This window comes from Cucurbita moschata, unplaced genomic scaffold, assembly GCF_002738365.1.
Source record: "Cucurbita moschata cultivar Rifu unplaced genomic scaffold, Cmos_1.0 Cmo_Scf00030, whole genome shotgun sequence".
Taxonomy (NCBI): Eukaryota; Viridiplantae; Streptophyta; class Magnoliopsida; order Cucurbitales; family Cucurbitaceae; genus Cucurbita; species Cucurbita moschata.
Genome location: NW_019268546.1, coordinates 1775003 through 1795359, shown reverse-complemented (window position 1 = coordinate 1795359; position 20357 = coordinate 1775003). Strand labels below are relative to the sequence as shown.

At 35.2% G+C, this 20357-nt stretch overlaps 2 protein-coding genes and 1 long non-coding RNA gene across 3 annotated transcripts; 1 reads left to right on the top strand and 2 right to left on the bottom strand.

Annotated features, from left to right (window-relative positions):
• Window positions 1-3530: 3530 nt before the first annotated feature.
• On the bottom strand, window positions 3531-6425 carry LOC111464184 (subtilisin-like protease SBT1.5). Its single transcript, XM_023108270.1, has one exon. It carries the CDS (start codon window positions 6151-6153, stop codon window positions 3790-3792), a length of 2364 nt encoding a protein of 787 aa, XP_022964038.1. The 5' UTR covers window positions 6154-6425; the 3' UTR covers window positions 3531-3789.
• Window positions 6426-14626: 8201 nt separating this feature from the next.
• LOC111464182 lies at window positions 14627-15916 on the bottom strand. The gene is made up of 2 exons (XM_023108269.1): window positions 15233-15916; window positions 14627-15112 (listed from the first exon to the last, which is right to left on the bottom strand). The coding sequence occupies exons 1-2, from the start codon at window positions 15490-15492 to the stop codon at window positions 14923-14925; spliced, it is 450 nt and encodes a 149-aa protein (XP_022964037.1). The 5' UTR covers window positions 15493-15916; the 3' UTR covers window positions 14627-14922.
• LOC111464183 lies at window positions 14900-19599 on the top strand. The gene is made up of 2 exons (XR_002713999.1): window positions 14900-14973; window positions 19198-19599. It is a non-coding gene; the product is annotated as an uncharacterized LOC111464183 (long non-coding RNA).
• Window positions 19600-20357: the final 758 nt, after the last annotated feature.

The window sequence follows — 20357 nt, the reverse complement described above, 5'->3', positions numbered from 1 at the left end:
TTCTTACTGTTCCCCGAAGGGGGTAGACATGAGGCGGTATGCCAGTAAGGACGTTGGGCCCCAAAGGGGTGGATTTGGTGGTGGTCGCACATCGAATTAGAGAAATGAACGAATGCCAGTGAGGACGCTGGGCCCTGAAGGGGGTGGATTGTGATGTCTCGCATTGGTTGGGGAGGAGAAAAAAACACCCGAGGACGCTGGACCCTGAAGAGGGTGGATTGTGATGTCCCGCATTAGTTGGGGAGGAGAACAAAACACCCGAGGATGCTGGATCTTGAAGGGGGGTGGATGGTGATGTTCCACATTGGTTGGGGAGGAGAACAAAACACCATTTACAAGGGAGTAGAAATCTTCTCTAGCAGGCACGTTTTATAATGCCTTAAGAGAAAGCCTGAAGAGGACAATATCTACTAGTGATGTGCGTAGTTACAATGACTTAACTAGAAACATACCTTGACATGTTCTCTTTGAATTTCCAACCTTTAAAATTAATAATAAATGAAATTTTAAAAATAATAAATAAATAATTACATATTTAATTCATACCATTTGGAAAAATAATTCAATTTAAAAGTCAGAACTTTCCTATTTAATCAAAAATTTATTAAAGAAGACTAATTTAAATTCTAATTTTTTTAATTATAAATATTAAATTTAAAATTCAACATTAAAAATGAGCTGGAAATTAGTATAAATTTGAATAGTTGTATTGAAATTAGCGGCGTTGAAATTACACGAAAAACAAACTACGCGTCGTTGACTTAAAAATTTTGGAGTAAATGAATATTCTAATTTTTGTCTATTTATAATTTAATTATGAGTCATAATAAGGCAGCAAAATCCAACAAACCCCGATTTTCCTTCCTCCATTTTAAATTAGTATTAATATTATTTAAATGAAGTCACGCCTTAAAAATAATTAATAATAAAAATTAAATAGAATTTTATCTTTTAAAAATTATCAATAAAAATATGTAGGTTCTGAATTTCATTTTTCTTAATATAAATAATTATCCAAATCACGAAATTGAAATGAACTATTGATAAATTTATAAAAACATAAAGTCAAAGCTCTGACTTGGATAATATTTCATGGCGGTGGAGGATATAACAGTAAAATGAAAATACATTTTTAATATATTTTTTATTTTGTCCTTAATTTCAAATTTATTATTTATGAATATTCAAAACACTAAATTATGAAAAAATTAGAATCATTCGATATAGATGAGAAAACTATATATTCCTAAGAAGACCTCGTACTGGACTTTTATCATCCAACACTCATCTACTAACTCGACCTCATATATGAATTTTATAGTTCGAATAGTTTATGTTAGACGATCCTAAGAAGACCTCGTACTGGACTTTTATCATCCAACACTTATCTACTAACTCGACCTCATATATGAACTTTATAGTTCGAATAGTTTATGTTAGACGAATACGACTTTTCACAATAGTATGATATTGTCCACTTTGAGTATAAGCTCTCACTAAGTTTAGGGAATGACTCTGATACCATGTTAGACCAACATGACTCTCCACAATAAGCTCTCATGGCTTTGTTTTGGGTTTTCCCAAAACGCTTCGTACCAATGGAGAGAGTATTATTTGATTATAAACCCATGATCATTTCCTAAATTAGTCGATGTGGGACTTTCATCATCCAACCGTTTAATTTGTTTGAGCCTATTGATCAACATGTTTGATCCATATTTGATGGTCGACAAAGTAATTAATACTTCATATATTATATTTTAGGTAAAAAAAAAAGTAATTTAAAACTATATATACATATTTTATAATTTTGATTTAATCGTTTCTCAAATTTACAAGATTAAAGTAATAAAAATACCAAAATGGTACAAATTAACTGAAGACAAAGTAGAAATTCAACAAATTTTAATAAAACTTTAATTAAGAAAATCTAAATATATTTATATTAAAAAAACAATTAAATATTCGATTATGGGCTTGGGCTTTTCAAAATTATAATCTCTCGCGATAAAGTGACAGCGACAGTGTCCACCTTCGGTCACCATCCAATCACGAGAAGCTCCGTCCCGTCACTGTTTTTTAACTTCCTCGTAACTAACCCATTGGTTGACCATTTGACTGCAGGAAATAAATTAAAATAAAATAATTGAAATAAAATTTTTAAAAAATAAATTTATATTGTCTAATATACAAGTCAACAAATATTATTTTATTGATTTTTTTTATTTTTTTTATTTTTTTTTTATGGATCAAAATATATTAACAAAATTTATAATTTAATAATAATAATAAAAAATAGGTTTGTCCATATAAAAATTTGTCTTATTAGGAGAGGTGCCCATGTGAACAACTTTAGGGGTATTCTTGTAACTTTCAGAAGCATGTTGTGGGCCAGGATACTGTAGCAGTGAATCCATTTACTGGGCTTCATATTGGACCGCAAAGCCCATTTAGAATATATTTATGGGCCCGTCTGACGTAGGCCCAATTACGGGCCGAGACAAAATTGCTGGGACGGTTTCATAGGGGGGAAGAAATGGAGGGAAAAATATCGCTCGGTGGGAAATGGATGAAAGAACAGTTCTGAATTTTTTTTTTTTTTTTTCAGATTGAAGACTGCAGAAGAGGTAATGTTTCCTTCTTGTTTTCGATGAGTGAGCTTTTTGTTTCGCAGAATCGGACACATATCATCATGAAAACGCGTTTGTTATGGTCACGGGTATAAAGCGAAGCTATGGATTGGAGGCTGTTTTCTTGTTAATTTGCTTTCATAATTTCAATTCACAGTGAAACGACAACTGATCATGCCGATCGAGGATTCGATTCCAACAAATAGCTGGAAAGGTAATATGATTTTCTTTTCATAATTATTGGTTCCTCATTTTTTCATCTTGTTCGTTCGTATTCAATCGGTATATGGCGGTAGCTTATGTTTTTACTTTCTTTTCCAGTTCATAATCTGCTGTTATGCCGCCTTTTACACCGATGATTGACTGTGGACCATCGCCAGGTATCTTTCTTCTCTCGCAATTTGAACTTACTAAGAGGAATTTCATCAAACAGTTTGTGATCACTTGTTTCTATCTGCGTACTTTACTTGAGAAAAGGCTTGATTAATGAAAGGTTAGTGTACTAGACTTCACCATAGTCAATCTCGTATGAATCGTGTTAATTATTATAGAAACAGTCTCTGGAATCTGGATTCATGTGAAAAGAAACGACATCCAAAATTCTAAATTACTAACCGATCATATAGAGATACATTCTTGAGTTTCCTGGACTAGGAAAGGGAAAACCGAAATGCGAGAAGGAACTCCAAGCTTACAAATAGACAATAGAAAATGAGGCTACTTAGACAGACCATTCACCTTTACAAGGAATCCCACAAGCTTTTAATGCTTTCAGCATACGTGTGCCTATGCTCTTTTGACTAAAAAATTGGATTAGCAAAAGCACATTTGCTGTTTAAAGCAGTTCTTTTAGATGAAAGCGAAATTCAATCGACAAGATGATTCCGGGGAAAAACATGATTACGGGGAAAAGACTTTTCACATTGATCTCTGGTCTATGCTTCTAAACACACTATTTTACAAACACTCTTCCATAGTCTTACAACCAAAGATACTCATCATCCTTAATCGTGTGTCAAAACCAAACCCCACCAGTTTTCTGATATTGAAAACTTAAAAAGAGCAAAAAATATTAAGAGAAAAGAAGAGAGGAAAAGCATTTCCATTGTACATACAGAGAAGAAAACTAGGTAGTTGGAAAGAGCAAAATTATGGAATCCTACTGCAGAGGTTGCTGCATGGTGACAACCAAAGTACTGGTGACTACGTGCTTTCCATCAGTCCAAACTACATAGCCACTCTTCATGCTAGAGCTTCCAGCGGAAAGTTTAACAGCCATTGCTTGGACCCTAACCAAAAAGCTCAACTTTTGCCCAACCCTTCTAAACGCCAGCCTTTCTGGCTCCACTGTCACTGAAATTCCACTTGGTGGCTTTATTGTTACCTTATAGATTGAATTGGCGTCCCCAACGTTGGTCACAGTTCTTATGAAATGTGTAGACATCTTATGCTTACCATATTGTTGAAACACCACAGACAATGAAGGGTAATTCAAATTTCCAGTATGGCCAGCCCTTTTTGCCCCGCTACAATCTGCTATCTTCCCCGTAATTACTTGGATATTCTTAGCGGTGTAGTTGGAATTACACAAGAAATCAACATAATCATATGTGTTCAGGTCATAGATTAAACCAGGGTCCATTGCCTTTTGTGGGTGAACATGACCAGCTCCAAAGTCCAAGACCGTGGACGTATTACCTGAAGATTCGTCCAACATTGTCTCACCCCGGTTGTCCAAAGTATAGGCAGTGGTCATTAGGGCTGATTTTATAGCTGCTGGACTCCATCCTGGGTGTGCGGCCTTAAGTAGAGCAGCCAAGCCAGAGACATGAGGACAGGCCATGGACGTGCCCGAAAGTATGTTGAACTCTATGGCACGCTTGTCAGTAGGAATTCCAGAAGGCCCAATTTTATCAGGCCAAGCAGCAAGAATGTTCAAACCAGGCGCAATCACATCAGGCTTTACGATTTCAGGGGACTCTGGATTAGGACCTCGAGCTGAAAAGGAAGCAACAACCGGTGCTGGCCTGACCCCAAGCCGAGTTCCCTTGAACAAAATTGTTGCGGTTGGCGGTGACTGAGACTTCACTGCTTCTGCAATGTACTTACGAATCTCGTCGCCGCCGGTTGCACCGACGGCGGTGGCAGGTAGTACGTGGCAGTCAGCTACTAAACCCTCGCCGTCAAAGACCCCATTAGCTAAAATCATTCCCAATCCTCCAGCCTTCTTCACCACCTCACCTTTAGCAGCTCTTGAATTGATGCCCCTATCACAAAGTACTATCTTTCCGTTCACCGAATTGGGGTTTAATGAACCTTCTAAGCATAGAGACGAAGAATACCCATCCCCGCCTTCGGTTCCTGCATAAATAAGAGGATACAAACGACCCGGAACCAAAGCCGGTCCGCCGTAGACACTGGTACCAAGTATAATCCTTCCATTTCCCAATTTAACATCAGCAGGAAAATCCCTATCCATGGTTCCAGCTCCTACTGTTGTAACCCATGGTGCTACATTAGTCACAGTTAGCCCACCTGGACCACCGTTACCGGCTGATGCCGAGACAAAAACGCCGGCTGCCACCGCTCTAAAAGCCCCTATAGCGATGGCATCGAGATAGTACGGCACAACCACACCGCCGACGCTGAGTGATACAACATCGACACCATCGGAAACGGCAGCATCAAACGCAGCAAGAATGTCAGAGTCGTAGCAGCCGGCGTTCCAGCAGACTTTATAGGCAGCAAGACGAGCCTTAGGAGCCATTCCGGCCGCTTTACCCCGAGCATAGCCTAAAGTTGAAGCTGGAAACACATAACGGCCTGCAGCAATGGATGCTGTATGAGTACCATGGCCATCGGAATCTCGAGGCGAGCGGTACTCAGAGGTCTCGTTCATCTTTCCATTGGTGGCCTCGTACCCACTGCAGAAGAATCGAGCCCCAATAAGTTTACGGTTGCAAGAAGTGGCTGGAAAGTCCTTAGCCGCAACACACTGCCCTTTCCATTTGGAAGGAATAGGACCCAGATCGCGGTCGTTGAAACTCTGCCTCTCCGGCCAGATACCCGTATCGATAACTCCGATCACAAGGTCAGATCCAAAGTCGGACTCTTTGAGCAAGCCAGCACTATCGGTAGTCTTGAGGCCAAGGAACTCAGGGGAACGAGTTGTATGAGGATGGCGAACCTGTTCGGGGATGATGGAGGCGATGTGAGGGAGGGTTTGAAGCTTCTCAACCTCAGAAGGTGAGAGCTTTGCAGAGAAGCCATGGAAGACATTTTCGTAAGTGTGAAGGATGGGTCCATTGGAAGAAGATGAAGTAGCATCTGTAGCCTTATTGGAAGTGATGGAGGCTAGAGATGACTCGTACCAGTGCTTGTGAGTTGGAAAAATGGAAGGCTTGGAATCTCCATGAACCTGCACAATGAAAGTTTTCTTGGAAGCATCGGCGGAAGAAGAAGAAGAATAAAGTGGGAGAAGGAGAGAGAAGAGGACGAGTGCTCGAAGAAGAGCAGCAGCCATGGGAGAGAACAGAGAGAGAACAGAGAGAGAAAGAAAGAGGAGAGAAATGAAGGGTTTAGCAATGGAGGAGGGAGGAGGTGATGGTGGTCAGGCACTGGTCTGCCGACGCGCTGTCACTCACTGCCACTGAAAAACTTTAAAAAGGAAGTGCACGCAGAGATGCGTGGGGATGTGGAGTGTAGCTGTAGTGGGAGTGAGTGAGGCAACAGTTGTAGTAATAAAACCGCGTAGAATGCTGAAAGTTCGAACTTTGACGAGGGGCAGAGTAAGGACTCCGACTCCTTATTTTAGATAACTTTTGGTATAAATTTAATTTGCAAGTAAGAGTACTCTGGGACTTCTAGTCCTTGGAATTTAGGGGAAATTTAGTTGGCAAAAAAAAAAAAAGAGGTCAAAAGGAAGAAAGTCCCATCCATTCCATTAGCCATACCCTATTCATCAAGTTAAAATTTTGAATTCTAACACTCTAGAGATATTTTAGAACAATTTTTTTATTGTCGTGTTTGATATGTTGTGATGGATTGATGATGATTTTGTTTTTAAATTGTTCCTATAAATATTTTGGATTTTTTAGTTGAAAAATTTTAAATAAAACAAGGGTTTAAAGTTATTTATTTATTTATTAGGGAAGTGACAAAAGAAATTGTGGACTAAAAATAAAATGATTATTAAACACAGCCTTTAACTTTTAGTTTTCTATTTTAAAATGATAGATTGATTTGTTTAAAGTCTATTAGTTTGCGTAATCAATTTTTCAAGACAATGTTTTAAAGTCTATTTGAATTTTAAAAATATCATATAACCTTCAATAATATTTTTTGGGTTTTCAAAATTGTTTAAAGTTTAGAAAGCTTTTTTTTTTTAAGTTAAATAAAACTAATCATTAAACAAGTTTAAAAGAAACCATGTCAATTTTCCATTATACTTTGGTTGATGATTAATATTAAAAGTAAATGGTAATGGAGTGAGATTTAGTGAGTTGATAGAAATTTAGAGAAATATTTCCTCCATTAAATGTTTCTAACTAACTGTGTTTAAATAGATTTTAATAGATTTTAAGTTAATTCTATTTTAGTTTTTGTGTTTTTAAAAATTTAAATTTGGTCTCTATATTTTCAATAAAACTTAAAATTTTTATCAACATTAAAAAAGTTAATCTATTAATTTTTTTCTACAAATTTTCCGAATATGTTCCTCGTGTGTTTGAAATTTTTTATTAAAAACTAAATTTGGATATTTGAAAATAGGTGAAAATAATTAAAAATATATTTCATTCTCAGTATTTTATTTTATTTTTTTAAAATTTTGATTGACTCGTTTAGTTAAAAGTAATGTAAATTTTGTGTTGAAAAATGTTAGAATAATATTTGAAAATTTTAGAACATAGAGGATTAAATTTAAATTTTTTTAAATAATTAAAATATATGATTCTTGTTTCTTCATTTTTTTTTTCTTTTATTATAGTTTTTCTCTCTTTAAATTCCAAAAATAAAAAAATATTTTTAAAAACTATTTTTTCTTTAGTTTTAAAAAACGTAAGATGAAGATATAGACCTTAGTTTACGACATGATTTTAACTAGTTGATCTAGTTGGATGGTGTTGAAGTATAAAATAAATATTGGAGAAACGAATTGGTTGGATAAGACCAGAGAAGTTGTGAAGGAAATTCAATGTTAATGGACACAAGAATGAAGGCTGCCCCACAAATCTTTAGCTGTCCGAGATAACCAACATGTGCGTAATATTAAATATCTTATTAATACCCTAATTAATTTGTCTTCAATAAGTGAATTAGTTGAGGAAGTGTGATTATGATGATTACAGTTGAAGAGTTAAGATTTTAGTTCAGAGACCTCCATTAAAGATCTATTATTTTGAGGCCACATGGCCATAAATAGGCGAAAGTTTAATTATTTTTGTGTATCACTTAGGACCACACATTTGGAGGTACATCCAGACTCTACCTTGTTCATACTAAGTTCCTTTGAAGCTCAAGAAATCCAACCCTTCAAGCGATAATGCATTTGCATTAATTCTCCTCCTTAACCACCCCACCAACCCTCTTCAATAGGTAAGTCCTTGTATGATTTGAACATGATAATTTCATCTTGATGTACGACACGCAACCAAGTCACCTAATGTTTGCACATGATAAAAAATGGTGCATTCTGTTGAGAATTATTGGGATGGAGTCCCACGTTGGCTAATTTAGGGAATGATCATGAATGACATGAGTTTATAAGTAAGGAATACATCTCCATTGGCATGAGGCCTTTTGTGGAAGCCAAAAGCAAAGCCACGGGAATTTATGCTCAAAGTGGACAATATCATATCATTGTGGAAGGTCGTGATTCCTAATAGATTGTTGGAAGAGGAGTCCTACATCGACTAATAAAGGGATTGATCAAGTGTTTATAAGTAAGGAACACATCTCCATTGGTACAAGGCATTTTGGAGAAAAAATAAATAAATAAAGCCACTAGAGTTTATGTTCAAAGTGAACAATCTCATACCATTGTGAAAGTTCGTGGTTCTTAACATATTCCAATGTGTTATTTAAAACCAAACTTAGGTTTTAGTATCAAAGGCCGCTAATCTTCAGTAACCCTCTTAAGATGTATCTCTCACTAGTGAATTTAGTGAGAATTTAGTGAATTTGATTGGACGCATTCAATGAGGGGAGGAAAGACTCCAAAGCCTTCATATTTAAATGGATATATTTATCACAATAACTATAGAATATGTATTATTAATATTGTTTTCGAGTTCACCAAATAAGTCGAGACATTCATGATCGATGACATATCTCTTAACTAGTTAAACTATGTTATAATTATTATAAAATACCTAACTCATTTATAACATAACTAGAAGATCTAGTACTGTTACGATCTGGTGGAATAACCCACCAACATTTCATGATCGATGACATATCTCCAGACATTCATGATCGATCACATATCTCTTAACTAGTTAAACTATGTTATAATTATTATAAAATACCTAACTCATTTATAACATAACTGGAAGATCTAGTACTGTTACGATCTGGTGGAATAACCCACCAACATTTCTGAATGGGATTGATAATATCTATAGGATTATATGAACATAAATCATTTAGAATGGAAGCTGATTTGATTTATAGTGGGGGCAAGAAATATTTGTTGTTAGTCAAATTTTGTTTTGTGTGTAAAATTATGAGATGAACAGTACTTGGATTGAAAGCTGCTGTATAATTTGGTTAGATTGTGTGTGAGGTGGAGCCCAACGTAAGGTGAAAAAATTGCGCATGGAAGGAAGGACAGTGTGGTTCATTGTAATGAAGGTGTGGGCCATATTGTCATCAGAAACAAAAACTGGACCCATCCCAGAGCCATCATTCTTCTTTGAATCTCTGCTTATGATGTCTCTCCTCCCTCCTCCGCTTCCAATATTTCAGCATCTCAATTCAAGCCCTCTGAAATTGGTGGTGGGAACTCTCACCATCTCACCAACTCAACGAGTACGAGTACAAATTTAATGTAATAGCCTAAACGTGTCTATTAATGAGGAGTTTCTATATCCTTATAAAGAATGCTTTGTTCTCCTCTCCAATCAACGTGGAATCTCACAATCCACCCTCTTCAAAATTCAATCGATGTGAGATCCTTAATTTACTCCTCTTCAAGGTCCAATGTCCTTGCTAACACACCATCTCGTATCCACACTCCTTCGAGCTCAGCTTCTTTGCTGACACATTACCTAGTGTCTAGTTCTTTTACCATTTGTAACGGTTCAAGTCCACCGCTAGCATATATTGTCCTCAAGATTTTTAAAACACGTCTACTAGGAAGAGATTTTCACATCCTTATAAAGAATAGTTCGACAACTTAACCGATGTGGGATTTCACACTTAAACTCTCTCTTTTTTCACTCTGTCTGTGAATTTAGCTTGAAGCAGGACCATGAAAGGCTCTCTTCTGTTCATATTTGAAACAAGTAATTCCCTTTCAGTAGAGAGAAGGGACAAAGGGAGAAGCGGCAGTGATAGCATTCACTTTATAGTAATAAATAAAGGTTAAATTAGCATTTAGCAAGTAAAAGTTTGGTAAAGCATGAAGTCAGAGGAAGAGGTCAACAACACACCAATAAAGCCAGACAGACAAGGCCACTGGTTTGAGGTGGACAATCCAATCCTCAATATCCGTCGGTGATTCAAAGAAATTTCAAACCACCAAAGTAAATTTCATTAAAGCATCACCTTTTTTTAGATTTTCCCACCACGTCCCTAACCTGTCTTGCCTTAATGCTTTCATTTGACCAATACACTTTCTATGTAATTCAATTTTGATGAAAGGGTAAGTTTGGTATTAGGAATCACGAATCACTATAATGATATGATATTGTCTACTTTGAGTATAAGTTCTTATGATTTTGCTTTTGGTTTCTCTGAAAGACCTCGTACCAATGAAGATAGTATTCTTTACTTATAGTAAACCCATTATCTTTTCCTCTGGGACCCTTGTTTCCAACATTCTTCAACAATCCTCCCTTCGAACAAAATGCACCATAGAGTCTTCCTTAAGGCCTATGGAGCGTTCGAACAATCTCCCCTTAATCGAGGTTTGACTCCTCTGGAGCCCTCGAACAAAATACACTTTTTATTTGGCGCTTGAGTCATTTTTTACTACACGTTCGAGACTTGCAATCTTTGTTTGACATTTGAGGATTCTATTAACATGGTTACGTTAAAGACATGCCTCTAATACCATGTTAGGAATCACGACCTCCTTTGTCCACTTTGGACATAAGCTCTCATAGTTTTGCTTTTGGTTTTCCCAAAAAGCCTCATACCAATAAAAATAGTATTTCTTACTTATAAATCCATGAAGGTATGACTACCTACACATTTGCCCTTTTTTTTTTCCACAAAAAAGTTGATAGCTGGAAAGTAGTTCAAAAATAAAATAGAAGTTCATTGACAGCCCTGACTTAAATAGTATTTTCCCCAACTATTAAATTAAAATCATATTGCTTAGGGGGAAAATGGAAAAAGAAAGGGCAACCAGTCCAGTTTAGCATGCAATTATTGGGGTTGTCATAATTAGACTTGGTAAGAAAGTGTTAAAGAATGGGGCCTCTTGACTCTTTGAGGTGTGCATTTCAAAGCCTTTTTCCTTTTGTTTCATCACTCTTATCCCCTGTGAAATGAAAGGAACGTTTTAGCTCAACGCTTCCAGCATTATTGTCCCCTAATCTTTTAGATTTATTCAATTGAATTCAACTGAAAGAACTTTCCATTTTTAAAGAGTAATGCATTTTAGTTTACAAATAAATTGAGGTTTGTCTAAAAAGAGCGATGCATTTAATGCATCCATGAAGGCTACAGCAGTATCATTTAAGCAGTGGACCTATTGTTTGCTAAGATCAAGCTTGCTCTTTCTGTTCTTGTTGTTCTTGCCTCTTGTGTGTGGGACATCTATATTTATGGTGTTAATTTATGAGTCATATGTTCTATAATTCTGTTATTTGATCAATTTTTTTGGTTTATTTTCCTTGTGAGCTTAAATGTTGCAAGTTCAAGTGGATCGTCCAATTCATCAGCTTCTATATAAAATCTAAGTTAGCCATCAACCAAGGAGATATTTGTCGCTTCAAAAATGGAAAAAAGTAAATATTTCAGAAGAGAAGGGAATGGGAGTGTACAAACCTGTGTCGAAACAGGCAACATTCACCAACATTTTCATGTGCCAGAAGATAAGTCCCGTAATGCCTTTTAAGCGTGTTTCCAGCACCCTGCAGGAGAACTAGTTGTCATTTTATATCACCTGAGCTATCTTTTACTCTTCTTATGAGCATCAAGAAACAACGTTCCCATTATTTGTTTATGCATATACAACATTCTAGATATTCAAGAATAAACAGTTACACTAGGATTGTGTTGTTAGACATGAAAGTGTTGAGAATTGTTGGGAGAGGTCCCATATCGGCTAATTAAGGGTTGATCATGGGCTTATAAGTAAGGAATACATCTCTATTGGTATGAGGCCTTTTAGGAGAACCAAAAGCAAAGCCATGAGAGCTTCTGTTCAAAGTGGACAATATCATACCATCGTGGAGGTTCGTGATTCCTAACATGGTATCAGAGTCATGCCCTTCAAAGAAGTTGTGAGCTTCGAAGGTGTAGTCAAAAGTAACTCAAGCATCGAGCAAATGGTGTACTTTGTTCGATGGCTCTAGAGAAGGAGTCGAGTCTCAACTGAGGGTAGACTATTCGAGGGCTCCATAGGCCTCAAGGGAAGCTCTACGATGTACTTTATTCGAGAGGAGGATTGTTGAGGAGGGTTGGGAGAGGAGTCTCACATCAGCTAAGGGAATCATCGTGAGTTTATAAGTAAGGAATACATCTCCACTGGTATGAGGTCTTTTGGAGAAACCAAAAGTAAGGCCATGAGAGCTTATGCTCAAAGTGGACAATATCATACTATTGTGAAGGTTCGTGATTTCTAACAGAAAGCCGTGCGGACATTTTATAGGTCATGTTATGGTTGCACGTCATTGAGTTAATGCCATTTCCAACACAAAACCCACCTCTTGAAACCACCTGATCAGCAGCATCCATTCTGGAATAGTCCAACTAGTGTCCAGTACACTCTAAATCCATGATTCTAACTGAGAGAAAGCGGCTTACCTCCCTGTACAGGCTGTGAAGGAAACAAGTATTTTGGCGCAACTTTGGGTTCAAGAAGATTAGACAAATGCTGCAGCCATAAAATTAAGTAGAAATCAATCTAAATTTTCAGGTCGAATAGATGAACTATCCCATGCTTCAGATAAGTTTCAAAATCTTTATCAACTCAATTTACACGTAATCGTAGAAATATATATGGTAGATATTTATATATAATATGTGGTTATATTTGTTAAACCTATAGTAAATTGAAACTATATATATCCATTAGACAATATTTTGAAGATGTACTTTCTCTATTTTCTATATTCTATTAGTACATACATGAAATCATCAATATAAACCTTTTAACCAATATTCTTCTTTGTATTTCTCTCTTGTTCTTTATGTTCATCTAGATTAAGTGTGTGTTGATGTGCGATCCTAACATAATCTCCATTGTCATTGTCATACAAAATGGAGCAACTCTGAACAATAGCTTTATTTGTTCATGAAATTGTGGAATGGGATATCTCTGATGATCCTTTGGATAATCCTCTTACTTTTATCTTCAGGAACACTCCAACAGGGGATTGCAATACTAGTATATCTAGCAGTATTTTTATTTGGTGTTTGTTATTTCAGTAAATTGCTTGAATAAAATAGTGCATAAGCATCTTGGTTTGCTCTCTTTCAAGGTGCAGAAACAGGAGGAGGCAGTGGTTCCTCTTGGGACTTAGCTGAAGGCATCTTCTTTTGCCCTGTTTCAAAGAGCCAGTATCAAAAACTTCTTTTTTCTTCAAATCCCATCTCAATTTATACCATTCATAGCTAATGTGACCGTACATGGACTGATTCACATGCGCCAAGATTCTACAAATTAGTGCATATGTATGGAACACTTGGCAAGAGGTGGTTGGTCTGTCACATTTAGATCTCGCGGAAAAGTTGCAGGCTAAGGTACACTTCTATGCCATTGGTTACTCGACCAGACAATATATTTACATACGCACATAAGTACACAGGCTTCTTCTGATGATATTATCAACATGAGCTGTAACTCAGCCAGCAATAATCGAAGGTACATTGTGAGATCTCACGTCGGTTGTAGAGGGGAATCGTTGTTTATAAGAGTGTAGAAACCTCTCCCTAGCATACCCGTTTTAAAAACTTTGAGAAAAGCTTGAAAGAGAGCCCAAAAAGTACAATATCTGTTAGTGGTGAGTTTGGGCTATTGTAAATGGACATCAAGCAGTGTACCAGAGAGGACGTTGAGCCCCGAAGGAGGGTGAACACCGTGCGGTGTGCCAGGAAGGATATTGGGCCCCAAGGGGGTGGATTGTGAGATTTCACATCGATTGAAGAGAGAAACAAGTGCCAACGAGGACGCTAAGCCTGAAAGGAGATGGATTGTGAGATCCCACGTCAATTAGAAAGAGGAACGAGTGCCAACAAGAACACTGGGTTCCTAAAGGGGTGGATTGTGAGATCCCACGTTAGTTGGAGAGGGGATGAAACATTTTTTATGAGGATGTGAAAACTTCTTCTTAGCAGACGCGTTTTAAAAACCTTGAATGGAAAACTCAAAGAGAACAATATCTGCTAGCGGTGGGCTTAAGTGGTTACACTGTACTCCGGTACTCCTCTCCTCCCTTTTAAAGATAGACGTATCCCACGTCTATTGCACTAGAAAACGATGACCCACAAACAAATAAACCAGATGAAATTGTCCAAGGTAATCCAGTCGAAACCCAGACCATGTTACTGAACCATGCAATAAGTTTTAAGCATATGTTAAGATCAACTTCTCCAGTTCATGCATTCATAAACATTTGACTTCATTTAGCTCAGCTATTGTAGCAACCCTTCATATCTTATCTCTTTCATATGTTTTTTCAGCCTTACATAATCATCAGTTCATCACAACCAAAAATTAAATTATCCAAAAGAGCTTCAAATCTTACACCCTTTTCCTTTTCTGATACAACATCGATCTGGCAATGAATACAAAGACAACAAAGATCCAACTTCTCTTGTTTTCTTTTATTGCTAAATGCTAATGTCCATTTTAATTTACATTTTCTGAAACATGAAGCAGGTGGAAGAGACAATAAGACTATGAAACAGGAAGGCGGTTATGTTGGCGCTGGAGATCCTCTAAGAGAAGGTGAGTTTCAATTGGTTCATTTTTATGACATTGTCTGAAAGATTCAAGTATTTTCCTGGTAGAATCTTCTAATTCTCTCCTTTCATCATTTTCAATCTGCTGGTTTCTACACTTTATGCTGCAATAACCTTGATCACCCCTATGAACACCACCAAATACCCATCAATAAACTGAACCAGTATAAAGAAATGACATATTTCCTAGGAAAAATCTAAAGAAATTAGCAAAAACTAAGGCATTTAGATCAAAAATTGAGTACCTGTACATGTAAATATCTTCGTGGGGGTCCAGATTCTTGTGGCAAAGAAGACATGTTTTGAGAAAACATGAATTGTTGGAAATGATTTGAGTGGAAGAAGCAAGTTTTGTGGAGTGTTTAAGCAGGAGATTTGGTTGTGGTGAGCGATGAACAAGGATTCCTAACCCAACAGCCTTCGAATTTCTGGGATTATTGTCAGTTTCTCTTAGCTTACCATTTCTCTCCTTCATTCTAAAGGGTCTCCCCAATTTGGGAAGCATTTGTAGAGGGTAGAATCAGGGGAAGATGGTGTGAGGATGTGAAGGATTTGCATATGGCGGATATATAGAAAAATATGAATGCCCACAGAAAAGAAAAGGAGAGTAAAGGGGACAGAGTGATGCAGAAAACAATAAGAAATATAAAACGACGTGGTTTCACAACCCGACATCTGGTTTCCACCATGATGTTTTTTTTTTTTGGTTTGGTACAGAACAGAACAGAGCAAAAGCTGTGGGCTTTGTTGTAAAATGAAAACGTGGAAAATGAGGAGGGGATGGTTAAAAAATAGTTTATTCTTTTATGCTATGGAAATAGAGCTAACACCTGGCCTGTACATGCTTTCCATCATCGACGGCGATTGCCTACCAAATTACTGTTCTTCATGTGTTTTATATTTTCTAAACTCTGATTTTTTTTTTTTTTCGAAGAATGAAAGTTAGTCTCACGATTTTAAAACACGTCTGCTAAGGAGAGGTTTTCACTCCCTTAAAAAGAATGTTTTGTTCCCCTCTTCAATCGATGTAGTATCTCAAAATCCACCCCTTTAGGAGCTCAATGTCCTCAATGACACTGTTTGGTGTCTGGCTCTGATACTATTTGTAACAAGTTAAACCCTAAGCTCTAAACTTTTTTATAAGGAATGCTTCATTTTTTTCTTCCATCGATGTGGGATTTCACATATTTTATTAGATATGAAAGTCTCACATCGACTAATTTAGAGAATGATCATGGGTTTGTAATTAAGGAGTACTCTCTCTCTATTGGTATGAGACCTTTTTAGGGAAACCCAAAGCAAAGCCATGAGAGCCTATGCTCAAAGTAGACAATATCATACCATTATGGAAGGTAGTGTTCATCTAACACTCACATCTGTACAGTTTGTTCTACGAAGACAGATTCTTATGTATTATTATTCATGGAGGACAAAACTTTATAAATAGTTTGAGATGAAGTCAATTCTTATAATTATAGGTACTGAAGTACTCCAGACATTATTTTTCGAATCGATTCAAATATAATTCAACAAATAAAACACGTTTGTTCTCCTCTCACAATAAAAAAATTCCCTCCATTATTGAATTGAAAAGTACTGCCCACCTTTATTGAATTCAAAACAAAACTAATGAATTACTAAATAAACAATGGTAGGTAGAGGTGTTAATTAATCATTGAAAAATCTTTAATTTATTCCTTTTAAGGTAATATAGTTGCCAATGCTTTCCTTTTCAATTTTAATCATTAAACATCTCTAATTTGCTTTGTTATGTTTGGTAACCCTAAGTTCTTTTTTTTTTTTTCTTAAAATTGAAATATCCTAAAACTTTGGTTTGATTCTTTTTAAAATTCTTTATATAATTTTTGAGGGTGAGAAAATGATTGAAGTGAATATTTTCTTGCTTTTTTTTTTGAAATAATTGAAAAACTAAAAATAAGAAAAATGAAGTGAATGTGAAAGTGAAGGGTATTTTAGACATTTTTTATATATCGTGAAAATTTGAGAAGGGCTTGCAACATCTAAAAACATTTTTTCAAAAATTTTGATTTTTAGTGTTTCACTAAAAAAATAATTTATTTATTTTTTAGACTAAATTGATAATAATATTTTTGAACTTTACACTTTTTTTTTTTAAATATCCATAAATTTTCAAGCGTTTTAATAATATTCTTAAAAATTTTAAAATAATTTAAAAAATATAAACTTTCAAAAAGTTCAAATAAAAAAAAATATCTTAACTAAAAAAAAAAAAGTCAAAGTACCTTTATATTTTCTTTTGGAAGGAAATTATTAATATAATAAAAAATAATTTTGAACTTTTAAAATAATTTAAAAAATATCCTTTTTAACTTTAAAAAAATGTTTAAAAACACCCTTTAATTTTCAAAATTTTCTTTTAATACCCTCAATTAAAAAATAAAAAATAAAAAAAAACTTAAAAAAATATCTTTAAACTTCCTTAAAAACTTAAAAAGGCCTTTAAACTTGTTTAAAAAAATATTCAAAAATACCTTTAACGTGAGTTTCAAAAAAAATATATATATATACTCACCAACTTTTTAAAGTAATATTAAAAGGTTTGCCGATAATATACCGATGATGAAAGTTCTCATCCATATATAGATATAAGATTTTTTTTTTTTTTTTTTAAAAATCTTATGGAATTTTAAAGTTTGAAGGGTATAAGTTAAGAGTATTTTTTTATGATAGTTCTAACCATTTCTATTCGATCCATCCCATGTTAAAAGTATTTTTTAGAATTTGTTTTTTTTTTTAATTTAAGATTATTAAAATTTTTAATTTTAAAAGTATTTGTAAAATTCAAAAATATTTTTTTTAAGACTAGTTACCAAGCACTCCAAATTTTATTAAAATATATATTTTTTTCATAATAATGCTCCAAAAGTTAGAACCAAACAAACTCTAAACCACTTGCTATACATTATTTCAATCATAGCATAAAAATTACTTTAGAATCTTTAAAGTTTTTGAAGTGTTTTTTTTTTTTCGCATGTGATTCTTCTCAACAGAGACTGGACGAAAGAATTGACTTACAATTCACCTAAGTAGAGAATAAATAAAGATGATAATTTATGAGAGTATGAACACATTATGCTTTCTTTTTTAATCATAAAATTCATTAATTAATTAATTTTAATTTTATTCATTTTTAAGTTCATCTAAGTTAAGTTATAAGCATATTGATATTAAAATAATATAATCAGAAAACTAGTAGTAGTGGTGATATGAACCACGACCAAGTAATTTCTATACCTCAAGGTCCAATTACAAGGATGAGAGCCAAGAAGCTACAACAAATCTTATACACTTATATTCAAGCTATGGTGAGCTCATCCAAAGAAATTCTAGAAAACGTTAGAGATCTCTCTTATATTTATGCAAAGTTGAGTTTCTAGAAAGAGATGAATTAAATGCACTTTAAATTGCAAGTTGCTCAGCTAAATTTATGAAACTAGTTCAAGGATGACTAGTAAACACATTACCTTCATTGCACTATTTAATTATAATTTAATTATTTGTTTGTTTGTCATAGTTTTAAATATAGGAGTTAAGATTATATTGTAACCCACTTAGGTTACCATATTCCACCGTTAACTAGCCATTTTAAAATGGGGAGAGTTATGTATCACATAGGTTAAGGTACATAGGTTAAGGTGGTAAAGGCTATATAAAACCTTCTTTTCTTTGATCAGAGACATCAGATTTTATTTCTATTTTAGCTTTGTTTAGAGATGAGTTTTTCTTTGCAAATTCTTGTGTGTTTAGAACTTGCATGCTAGATTCTTGTGTTTAGAACTTGCATGCTAGAGTGTCATTCAAGTGGTATTAATCAAACCTCTTGTGGAGTGATTCGAATTACGAGTTTTCTTTACTCTTGATCTTAATCATCAAGGTAATCCGTTCCATACTTTCCCTTGAGGTGATTTCCATATCGAGTGGGGCTTCTATTCATAATAAAATTCCAATTTGCAACAGTATTTATCCTTCCAAATCAATATAAAGGTCTTAGTATTCTCAGCCCTCACAATAACTTGTTCAAACTAAAAGAATTCACACTCCTTCAAGCACTTCAACTTTCCTTTAAAACCCAGGTCTAGAAAACCTGCAGAAGTTACTGGAAATCGTCTTTACTTTATAAGGTAGGTTTTGTTTCATGTTCTCGTCTAACTTAGCGATGTCATAGCAGGCTACTGAGCTCTTCGGTTGCATCCGAGCAACTTAAAGCACAGTCAACTGTGTCGATGGTGGAGACAACCATGGAAACAAGCAGCCAGGACGATATTAAGGCAGGTGAACACGAGGCATTTTGGATGAAAGAACACAAGAATGGAAACTGGGATTCCTGAGAAATGCATTGAAGAGATAGATGTGGCTGAATTGAGGGAAGAAACTGCTGCCTAAAACTAAGAAGCTGATCTAAAACAAGTGAAAGCTCTCAGCTTTGTTATGTGCATATGAACAGTGAAGAACTACTGAGCAGAACTTTTTTTTTTCTCTCCATCTCGCTCTGATCTGTCAGTTTCAAGTCTCAAATGAATACCTATAAATTTAAAGATGATGAATATGATGGATGAAAGAAGGGAATCTCAGAATCTCATAATGTTTATCAATGAAAGCAAACTGCCAGATCGGTAGCTGCACAGGTCAAGTTTGATGAGTTGGAAAATGGAAATGAGTAAATATGTAGAGTTACCAACATTAATAGGGACAAACATCTCAACGGGTATCTATTGCAATTATTTATTGATTTAGAAGGGACCATCCTAATGACATTCCTATCACTCCAGTTCCTTCTAATATGGGGCAGAGAGAGGAAAAGGATAGCACTCTCTTTTCTGAGAAGGGACCATATCCTAGCGAAAAATCGGGGTCCATTCTAGTGACAAATGATATCCTCTTTCCAATTCCTACCATTAAGAGAGAGAGAAACTTGATATATACTGATAGACATCCGGGACAGAACAATATGACAAAGATATTGAGAAGTTGGACTATAACTATGTTACGACAAAATAAGTCGAACATAGTTCAATTAGATAAGATATATACTCTCAACTAAGAGGTTAGATATTTTGAATCTCTCTTTGCCGAGTATAGCTCAACTAGATAAGATATATACTCTCAAGTAAGAGGTCAGATATTTGAATTTCTCTTTGCCGAGTATAGTTCAACTAGATAAGATATATACTCTCAACTAAGAGGTCAGATATTTGAATCTCTCTTTGCCGAGTATAGTTCAACTAGATAAGATATATACTCTCAACTAAGAGGTCAGATATTTGAATCTCTCTTTGCCGAGTATAGTTCAACTAGATAAGATATATACTCTCAACTAAGAGGTCAGAT

Coding starts and splice junctions, on each gene's coding strand:
- LOC111464184 (XM_023108270.1), bottom strand. CDS start 6,153: ATGGCTGCTGCTCTTCTTCGAGCACTCGTCCTCTTCTCTCTCCTTCTC.
- LOC111464182 (XM_023108269.1), bottom strand. CDS start 15,492: ATGCTTCCCAAATTGGGGAGACCCTTTAGAATGAAGGAGAGAAATGGT. Junction 15,113..15,232: donor GAAGATATTTACATGTACAG/GTACTCAATTTT, acceptor TGGTGTTCATAG/GGGTGATCAAGGTTATTGCA.